This window comes from Balaenoptera borealis (genome assembly GCF_965194805.1).
Source record: "Balaenoptera borealis genome assembly, chromosome: 3".
NCBI classification, from domain to species: domain Eukaryota; kingdom Metazoa; phylum Chordata; class Mammalia; order Artiodactyla; family Balaenopteridae; genus Balaenoptera; species Balaenoptera borealis.
Genome location: NC_138866.1, coordinates 113,726,621 through 113,737,533, shown reverse-complemented (window position 1 = coordinate 113,737,533; position 10,913 = coordinate 113,726,621). Strand labels below are relative to the sequence as shown.

Genomic DNA, 10,913 nt, shown 5'->3' with positions numbered 1-10,913 from the left:
GTTTTTAAGGCATATTTCTCATTTTATGCATAAAGTTCCTTTTCCATCTCCTCAGAGACCACGGATTTTAGTTCAGGTAAGATTTTCATGACGTAAGTGCTCTGTTAAATAATTATTGACTCTGTCAAAATGTACCATAAGAATAACAATTTTATATGGGTAAAAAAATCAAATGAAATCAAAAGAGAACCAGATACTGTTTTACGTTGGAGTTTGGACCCTTATGGTTTTATTAACTGCCTCCCAGACAGACATCTAATGTTTCCTCTTAGATAAAGCGTTGCAGAGTTAAAGAAGTAGACAGCAGTAGGCGTTTTGAACATGTAAAAAGGGACTGCTTTCCCTAAATTTATTCTTGGTATTTGAACATTTGTGCCTTTGGCACTTATTCCCTAAGTTAAATGTATTAGAAGAGATAAAAGAAAAAGCTGTGTGTTTTCATATATTGCAGGAAGAATTGCTCATATCTTTGTGAGAGGAGGAAGTTTAAAGTGAACATAAATTATTTTCCCCATCTCTTTTCCCTGTTGACTTTATCTTTCGTCTTTTGTTTACATTTCTTTTTTGTCTATGCTCTTTATATGTAAGTTGTCTTTTGAATCTATTTAATCACGATTTTTGAAGTGATTTTGAGAAAATATTTCATGTATTATCACTATATGTGCCTTGTATTTATCACAGCCCTTAATGCAGTATCATTCAAAATGAGAAATCATTTATAAATAGATATTTGCAAATTTGTATAAATCTGCATAAAATTTTAAATGTAGATTAAATTAATTGCATTAATATATTGATACAGATAAAATGTCTAGAAAAATATCATTTTGATAAGCTTTATAAATAGTCTGCATATCTACATATCATCCCAAGTTACTTCTTGGTATTTAGTGCCAGAATACATATAGCGCAATCAGTTTGAATACACATAAAAGATATGTTTTATAGCAGAAGTTGGCAAGTTTTTTATGTTGAGGTTGAAACAGTGTTTCAGTCTTTACAGTGAAGGCCATACTGTCTCTCTGGAAACTACTCAGCTCTGCTTTCATTGCACAAAAGGAGCTATAGGTAACACGTAAACAAATGTGCATGGCTTTTTTTAAATAAGACTTTATTTATAAAAGCAGGTGGCCTGTGGATTTGCCTTGAGGCCATAGGTTTGCTAACTCTGGTTTTACCGTATTAAATGAATAATTTAGTCTTTCGATACAGATTTGTTAAATGGCATCAGGGGAATGTTGAGAAACAGAAGAAAAGAGATAGGATTCAGAATAAGAAGAGTTAGTAGTTAGAAGAGGTCAGACATCAGGACATATTTTTCAGGATCTTAGTAAGTGATATAGATGGTTCCTATACTGGTGAATGGGGATATTGAAACTTTATGGGCATCGTCTATATATATATGTTTTTTTCTGGAAGATGGTGTTTTAAAGTTCATCTTTATATTTCAAATACTTTATTTTTAATCTATTTTCAGTTATCACCACATGATAATCTGATTCTCAGTCAGCCTGTTTCTTCACCTCTTCCGCTAAGGCAAGTAAAACTTCATTTGTGTTTCTCTAAATGTAGTGTGAGCTAAAGTAACATTCAAGTATTTTCTCTCTTTCCTAGGGAAAATTGCAAATGTTGATGGAAATACTTCTCATTTAATTGTTTCTTACCTAAATTTCTTTTACTTAACAGTGAGGTTAAAGGTCTTAAAGAACACAGAAAAACTTTTACAATAGTGTTTGGTATTTTGTGTATCCATTTATTATGATTAAGTACATACAACTACATAAATACGTATATATGTCTGTAGATTATGAAAACAATTTTTTTTAGCTTTAAATATCCTCTGAAGAACATTCAAATGCAATTAATTTTAAATTTAACCCCCAAATAAAAAGTTACTTATAAATACTAGCCCATGGAATAGAATAATGTATTTCATCACCTTAAAAGTTCAGAGAGATTATGAAATATGTTTTTTCTAAAGTATCATTTCTTGAAATTTAATTAGCTGTGTGATTTTTCTAGCAGGGAAATAGTTACAATATAATTAAGTTATTTTGTAGCACATACCTAAGGGAGACCAGCTGCCATCTTCGACATTAATTTTGTAAGAATTGCAGACTATTTCATCACCAGGTCTTGGCCCAGAGTGACCAGTGTTTTCTTAACCTTTGTTTGAGCTGAGAATAAATTAGAAATACTGACTGAGACTACTTTAAAACAATTCTACATTACCCAAGAGCCTTTTTTTATTTTTTGGTAATGGCTTTATTGATATATAATTCACATACCATACAATTCACCCAGTTAAATTGTACAATTTAATGATTACATTCACAGAGTTCTGCAACTATCACTATAATCAATTTTAGAACATTTTCATAGCTCCAAAAAAACCCTGAACCCTTTAGCAGTTACCCTCCCTTACTCCTCCCATCCCTATATATACAAACGCACACACGCCCCCTTGCCAGCCCTAGGCAACTGCTGATCTACTTCTTTCGCTTCAGATTTGCCTGTCCTGGACATTTCATATAAATGGAATCATATAAAATGTGGCCTTTTGTGTTTGGCTTCTTTCACTTAGCATGTTTCTAATGTTTATCCACATTATAGCATGTATCAGTTCTTCATTCCTTTTTATTTCCAACAAATATTTCAGTGTATGGATATACCACATTTTACTTATCCATTTATCAGTTGACAGACATTTGGGTTGTTTCTACTTTTGGGCTACTATAAATAATGCTGCTATGAACATGCACAAGTTTTTTGTGGGCATATGTGTTCATTTCTCCAAGAGACTTTATTAGTTTTGGTTTATTTTTAAAAAGTTAATTCAGTGAAGCCAATTATTTAACATTATAGAGATGAAATACTGGTTAGCTTACTGAATCATTTACTTTTTTTTTTTAATTTTTTAAAAAATTTATTTATTTTTTTATGTTTGGCTGTGTTCGGTCTTTGTTGCTGCGCACGGGCTTTTCTCTAGTTGCGGCGAGCGGGGGCTACTCTTCATTGCGGTGCGCGGGCTTCTCATTGGGTGGCTTCTCTTGTTGCAGAGCACGGGCTCTGGGCGAGCAGGCTTCAGTAGTTGTGGCATTCGGGCTCAGTAGTTGTGGCTTGCGGGCTCTAGAGTGGAGGCTCAGTAGTTGTGGCACACGGGCTTAGTTGCTCCGCAGCATGTGGGATCTTCCCAGAGCAGGGCCCAAACCCGTGTCCCCTGCATTGGCAGGCGGATTCTTAACCACTGCGCCACCAGGGAAGCCCAGAGTCATTTACTTTGTTAATGCAGTATTTTGTTAACCATGTACAATGTCTAAGTTTTGATTATTAATTTGCTTTGTATGTGTGTATCATCACGTAGTGGCTCTTAATTAATATTATCATTACAATAGTAAAGATAATCTAGCTATTTCTAAATCCAAATTTTGAGATGTGTATTTACCTTAAGGAAGTTGGGCCTGTAAGTCACGTATGTTTTCTGATAATTACAGAGGAAGATGAGCCATGTTAAAAAAAAAAAAAGAAAAAAAACTTGGCATTAAACGATTTGCTTTCAACCAAAGCACCCTTCTTATACATTGAATTCTTTATTGGAACATTATCTACATGGCACATCTTTTTATATAAAATGAAGCAGATGACTTTTCATTTTCCATATTTAATACAACGCAGAAGAATCGAATGATTTCAGAACCCCATAAAACTTCATTATTTTCATAGTGTGTTTCTGATGCAGTGTTTTCCCTACATAAGAGCAACAGTCATGTTTAAAGTTAAATATGTAATATGAACTATAATCCTACCCTAATCATGAACTTTTAAAAATTATTTTGGATAATGAGGTGTTTGATCTCTGTTTTTTTAATTATATATTTTTGTTTGGATTTATAGTGGTGGCAAGTTTTCAACATTACTTCAGAATTTGGGCCCTGAAAATGCTGTGACACTACTGGTGTTTGCAGTAACAGAACATAAGATTCTTATTCATTCCTTACGGCCTTCAGTGCTTACTAGTGTGACAGAAGCATTAGTGTCTGTGAGTATCACAGTTTCTTATTGGCAGTCAGTTTCATTTTAAACCTAATTATTCATATAATTTAAAGCTGTTTTAATGCTTAACTAAAATTCAGAGTGTAATGAATTTCAATTTTCTGGCCACTAACACTAGTTGTAATTATTTAACAAGCATTATACTACTTTCGGTATGAATATTTGAAAGACAGTTTTTTGTGTGTGCTGATGAATTATGCTTCAATGTCAAACAGCTAAATATTCTCTTTTCTTTTATTTATCCAAGATGATTTTCCCTTTCCACTGGCCATGCCCCTATGTTCCTCTCTGCCCACTGGCTTTAGCAGATGTCTTGAGTGCACCATGTCCATTCATAGTAGGAATTGATTCAAGATACTTTGATCTCTATGACCCTCCACCAGATGTCAGTTGTGTTGACCTAGATACCAACACAATTTCTCAGTAAGTTCGTTTTAATGATTCTACTTCCAGTAATTTACAACTTTGTAGTGTATGTATGTAAATGTATATTTTGTGAATGATAACTAGAATTCTTTTGAGCTATGTTGTTTTTATATTTGGGGTTTTTACCATCTTTGAATCAGTTCTTACTATACTTTGATGGGATAGGTTTAGTGTATTAGAGAAGGTTTTAATCCTCAGCTCTTTCAATATTTGAGAAATATTATAATCTTACGCTTACTTAGAAATTTATGTAAGAAATGTAAGGATTTTATAATTTTCTCTCTCTCTATTGGAATAATATTTAAGTTGTAGCTAAGCTACTGGAACTGTATACTTACAGCTTTTTTATAATTCAGTGTTTTCTCTTGTATTGTTTATTTTCAGTTTAATCATACTTAAGCTCTTCAGGGAAGAGGAAATTGATGCAATACCACGTTGCATCCACAGGACATACTTAAAATAACTGCAAGTTACCCTATTAGTAAAGCCTAAAAGCTAGTATACCTTTTACAATTTAAGTACGTAGTTGTGAGATAGGTTTTTCTCCATTTTTAAATAAGCATGTTTCATATTAACGCCTTTTGATTTAATTCTGAAATCTTACATTAATTCTAGTATTGTTATATGTCAAAACCTCAACTGCCTAAACCATTAGAAAAGTTTAGCAAAAAATAATTTTATAAGGCATGTATGCTTTCAGAAGCCTAACCAAGAAAATATGGGATGTACTTTGTGCATTAAAGCCATTTTATATATGGGATAAATAGCGTCAAAGATTCTTTACCATGAACATTTCATACTTCACCAGAAATATTTAATTCTTCAAATATTAAAGTAGTATCTCTTTTTTTTTGGCCAGTTGTTAATGTTACATGACATAATGTTTTTAAAAATTGAAATTCAGGGTGGCAAATAAGTATATACATTTTCTCTCTTTTTATACTTTTATACTTTTCCTCAATTTGTTAAAAGAATTTTTTTCTTATTATTTTAACTTTGTTTTGATCACTAATGAGTTAAAGAATCAAAGAAACATGACTTGTTTGCACTCATCAGTGGTCTTCCTTCTTGGTTTTATGGCCTTTCCAAACCTATTGGAGGACTAAACTAGTGAATTAATAGCTTTCTACTTTCCTTCATCCTGAATTTCTGGAGCCTCAACCTGAAATTTGACAGAAAAATCTGAGTATGAAATTTGTGGTTTCCTTTTCCCTTCTCTGACTCATAAATACATATAATAAGGAATATATTATGAATGTCAAGAAATTTCTGAAGAAAGGGAAATTAATATCTCATATGTACTAGGCATAAAGCTGTATGCATAGCCTAAGGTATCTCATATTATTCTCTGTATTTTGTGAGGTAGTTTTTACCAACCAGTCTGACAGACAGATAAGAAATCCAAAGCTTAGATTTTTAAGTAATTTATAAAAAGGCACATAACTTAAAACTGCCAGAACTGATTTTGAAACTATCATTGTCTGACTCCATAACTATTACTTCTGCCACTAATTACTGGCTAACTACTTATGCAATAGTAATCCTATAAATGGAACTTACTATGAATAAAAATGCAGAAGGCTGTCATAGATCCAAACTCAGGTATTAGATAAAATTCCTTTTTTTTTTTTTTTTTTTAATTATTTTTGTCTGCCTTGGGTCTTCGTTGCTGCGCGCAGGCATTCTCTAGTTGCAGCAAGCAGGGGCCACTCTTTGTTGCGGTGCACGGGCTTCTCATTGCAGTGGCTTCTCTTGTTGCAGAGCACGGGCTCTAGGTGCTTGGGCTCAGTAGTTGTGGCATGTGGGCTCAGTAGTTATGGCTCACGGGCTCTAGAGCGCAGGCTCAGTAGTCGTGGTACATGGGTTTAGTTGCTCTGCGGCATGTGGAATCTTCCCGGACCAGGGCTCGAACCCGTGTCCCCTGCATTGGCAGGTGGATTCTTAACCACTGCGTCACCAGGGAAGTCCCTCAGTAAAACTCTTCTCCCGAGCCAAGTTTTACAGTGATGATATCAAGGGCAAGAGGAGGAAATTATGTGAGTAAATAATAGTAATTTGATGAAATGATACCAAAATACTGTTCATTCACTTATGCTACAGACATCTCTTGAGTGCCTTTTTTTTTTTTTTTTTTTTTTTTTTTTTTGCTAGGCACTGGGAATAAAAAGACAAACCAGATACACTCCTTTCTCTTAAGTTGCTAATAATCTAGTTAGCAAGTCAGGCACACACACAGTGAATGCTAAGGCACAGTAGGAGTGCTGTGTTTTAAAGTTTTAGCAAGAAAATAATGTCAAAAGTGTTTTTACATTGTGTTCTCACTTTAATACAGGGTTCCATAGTCCTGGTCACATTATAGATGAAATAAAATCTCACAGCAGGACATCTGCAGTTTGACCCTGCCCTATCTGTATTTTATTATCATTGTGGAAAGATAGGGTAGATTCCAAGACAGTTCTTCTTTGTCAGCTTAAGCTTTCCCATCCACTCTTTTTTCTCTCAAAGTGATATTTGCCCTTTTTGTTCTGTGGGAAGTTTAGGGAACATTAAAAAAAAAGTTCAGCAATTCCATTTCACACCGGTGCTATGATGTCTTTGGTGGTTAGAACATAAGTGATTTACTTTTCTTCTCCTTTTTCTCTGCATTTTTCAAGTTTCCTAAAATGAGTATTTATTGCTTTTGAAATAGAAAAAAGATTTAATAAATAGAGAGTGGAATCAACAAAGCTATAGTTAAGTCCGAAAGCTTTATCATGTTTTATCACCATGCTCTTTTCTTCTCCTACTCCATATATAGTTTAAAGATCATGGGCTTCCCTGGTGGCACAATGGTTAAGAATCCACCTGCCAATGCAGGGGACAAGGGTTCAAGCCCTGGTCCGGGAAGATCCTACATGCCGCGGAGCAACTAAACCCGTGTGCCATGACTACTGAGCCTGCACTTTAGAGCCCGCGAGCCACAACTACTGAGCCTGCGTGCCTCAACTACTGAAGCCCATGTGCCTAGAGCCCGTGCTCCGCAACAAGAGGAGCCACCGTGGTGAGACGCCTGTGCACCGCAACAAAGAGTGGCCCCCACTCGCCTCAACTAGAGAAAGCCCACACACAGCAACAAAGACCCAACGCAGCCAAAAATAAAAATAAATTTTTTAAAAAAAAGGATTAACTGTGTTGTAAAGGTTGTATAAAGGAGATTATAGGAGTTCATCTAGAAACAAAGATATCACTGTCAAGCTGATGTCCTCTTTTATAGTTATAAAAGTATTTTGGAGTGTTATACTTTATTCAAATAATCTAATATTTTTTAATTAATTAATTAATTATTTTTGGCTGTGTTGGGTCTTCATTGCTGCACACGGGCTTTCTCTAGTTGCAGCGAGCGGGGGCTACTCTTCGTCGCAGTGCGTGGGCTTCTCATTGTAGTGGCTTCTCTTGTTGTGGAGCACGGGCTCTAGGCGCACGGGCTTCAGTAGTTGTGATGTGCGGGCTTCGGTAGTTGTGGCACATGGGCTTCAGTAGTTGTGGCGCATGGACTTAGTTGCTCCGCGGCATGTGGGATCTTCCCGGACCAGGACTCGAACCCGTGTCCCCTGCATTGGCAGGCGGATTCTTAACCACTGTGCCACCAGGGAAGCCCAAATAATCTAATATTATAGATTATTTCTTTTCTGAAAGAAACAAAGCTAAATTTTACTTATATTTTTAGGAAACTAAATATTTGGATATACCGAAGTATTTTGATAAGCTTTATGGATCATAAGTTCATTAAAAGTTTTCTACAGTGCTTTGTCTTAGAGTATATAAGAAAAAAATCTCCTAATAGTAGGATTTTCCCAATGTTTAGGTGTCTAGAGACTCTTAGATAAGATTAAGAGTAATGACCACCACATTAAGTTTTGTAGTGATTTGCATGATTCCAAAGCAAGTGGAATTGACTCAGTATAAACATAAGTGTAAAGTTTTGAGCTATATTTAATACAGGGTTCTACTCTCATATAAATTAATTTTTAAGTATTAAACACTCCAATTTACCCCTGTAGTATTTTTCTTCTGTTAAGTAGAATATTTTGTATATTTTATTTTTGTTCAATGTGTTTTCTCTTTTCCCCTTTTTATAAATAACAGATATATACCCACCCCTGCCCCACCCCAAGTTAATCTAACAAATATATTATTGTTGTCATTTAATCTCAGAACTGGTGACAAGAAAAATGTAGCCTGGAAGGTACTTCCAAAGAAACCATGTAAAAATCTGATGAACACACTGAATAATTTGCACCAGCAGTTGGCAAAATGTAAGTGTATAATTTAATTAAAGGAAGTAATTTAATCTGAAGAAAGGACTCCAGCAACTTTGCCTTACGTGTAAAAGGATGGTGTTTACCTAAAGGAAAGTGTTTTTACAATCTTAAAGGCAAATGAGCATTAAAGCAAAATTTTTTAGAAGCTGAGTGGGAGATTTACAAAGTTAATATTTTACATCATAATAAAATTCAAAAAGAGATTAAGGTGATTATTTTCAAATACTATGGAAAAAATACTGGTTTCTACTTGTGTATTTTCTTTATACATAGAATAGAAAGTTAGTTTTGAAAATCGAAGACAGATGGTTTAAATTACATTAGAAAATGCTGATGATTTTTGTGGGTTGAGAGCAAGGTCATGTGCTTTTCACCTTCAGTAGATCTTAATGCTGTGCTTACCTCAAATAATTTGAAAATAGAAGCTTGCCAGAAGCATTCGGAAATTAATTAAAGTGAAAATTGATTAGGATATGGAGAATTTCAGTTCAAAGCTTACAATAAGAGTATCTTGATAGTGATCCAGAATTACCAATAAGAGGAATTAAGCCTTCATTTATCTAATCCTCTTGGTATTTTATACCAACAGTCCATTCAGGGTTCATAATTTAATACTTATTGTATAAAAAATGGTCAGTAATGGTGCAGCAATAGTTGAGGTTCTCATTTATGTATTAGGTGAAATATAAACATGGGAGGTGGCCTACATCCTCAAGGGTTCAAGGGTGCCTATAGAATAGTTGGAAAGAGACATGGAAAAAGACAGTGTTTACAAAGTAAACCTTATAACAAGTAGATAATTCAGAAGTGGCTCATAAGTATTGGGATACGAAAAAATGACATCAAATGGAACAAATTTTATACTATGGAACAAATAAATTATGTATGGAATTTTATTTAAGCTACTTAGTTAATTGCTTTCTAAAAATTCATGTGCTTCTTTTGAATAACTGAGAAGTCCAACAGCTTTTGTAGCAGTATTTAAGTATTATTAAAATAAGTGAAATAACCCATCTGGCTCTACTGAAGGGTAGACTCTTACAGCTTAAAATTACAGGTTTAAACAATACTGATATTGTTATTCAGGATTATATATCACTTTACAGCTTCAGAGCACTTTCACATACATTCTTTTGTCTTTACAACTGTGAAGATACTAAGTTTGAGGGAGGTAGCTTGTCAGAGATCATACAGTTAATAAGGATGAAGCTAGGATTAAAACCTAGGCCTTCCATTCCAGTGCCCACGAACTTTTACTTTTTTAAACAATAAGAACTCCAAAAAAACCTCCCTAAGATGATTTATTGTTCCTCATATTTTAAGAAGTTTTAAAATTTTGAGGCAATCACAAACTTTGTTTCCGTGACCTTTTGAGAATAGATGTCCCCATCATCTCCAAATGAAGTGTATTTCCTACCAATAAGTACATTCTGTATCACTGCAGTATGCTATAACCATGAAAATCAGGAAGTTAACATTGACCATTACTACCATCCTTATCCTCAGACCAAATTCAAGTTTTGCTAGGGTTATATATTAAGGAGTTATGTAAACAAAGGGTTGAAGGAGCGTGAGCCCTTTTGAAAACACAACACATTTATTATTTTTCTTTCAATTTTATTGAGATATAATTGACATACAGGACTGTACAAGTTTAAGGTATGCAGCATAATGACTTGAATTACATATGCAATGGATTTATAATTGATACCTTTATGAACATTAATTTTGACAGTTCTGGGGAAAACATTAACACTGTATTTCTTCACAGTGCAGCAGAGACCAAGAGACGATGGACTAATGGACTTAGCAATGAATGATTATGATTTTAATTCTGGAAAGAGGTTGCACATGATAGATTTGGAAATCCAAGAGGCATTTTTATGTTTCATGGCCTCTATTTTAAAAGGTTATAGATCATACTTAAGACCAATAACACAAGCCCCATCTGAGACAGCCACAGATGCAGCCTCTCTTTTTGCCCTACAAGGTGAGTGATTACATAGTACTACAGCTTTCATATTATTGAGCTTAACCTTATGATGATTGCTTTCTGGGTTAGTAGCTCATATTTATCAAAATATACTTATCTATGTCAGGAGTATGTGAGTATCAGCTCAGTTGGTAATCCAT

General features: G+C 34.3%; 1 protein-coding gene across 10 annotated transcripts in view; it reads left to right on the top strand.

The window, feature by feature from the left end:
- DENND4A (DENN domain containing 4A) overlaps window positions 1–10,913 on the top strand; it is a 135,912-nt gene that overhangs the window by 64,375 nt on the left and 60,624 nt on the right. For 9 of the 10 annotated variants that reach the window (XM_082383216.1, XM_082383218.1, XM_082383213.1 and 6 more), the window contains 6 exons: window positions 10–76; window positions 1,478–1,536; window positions 3,895–4,039; window positions 4,301–4,476; window positions 8,674–8,774; window positions 10,552–10,770. In XM_082383216.1, coding sequence (XP_082239342.1) covers window positions 10–76; window positions 1,478–1,536; window positions 3,895–4,039; window positions 4,301–4,476; window positions 8,674–8,774; window positions 10,552–10,770 — 767 coding nt within the window. Of the gene's footprint in view, window positions 1–9; window positions 77–1,477; window positions 1,537–3,894; window positions 4,040–4,300; window positions 4,477–4,962; window positions 6,516–8,673; window positions 8,775–10,551; window positions 10,771–10,913 lie in introns of those variants that run through there. The other variant, XM_082383214.1, reaches the window with a different exon arrangement.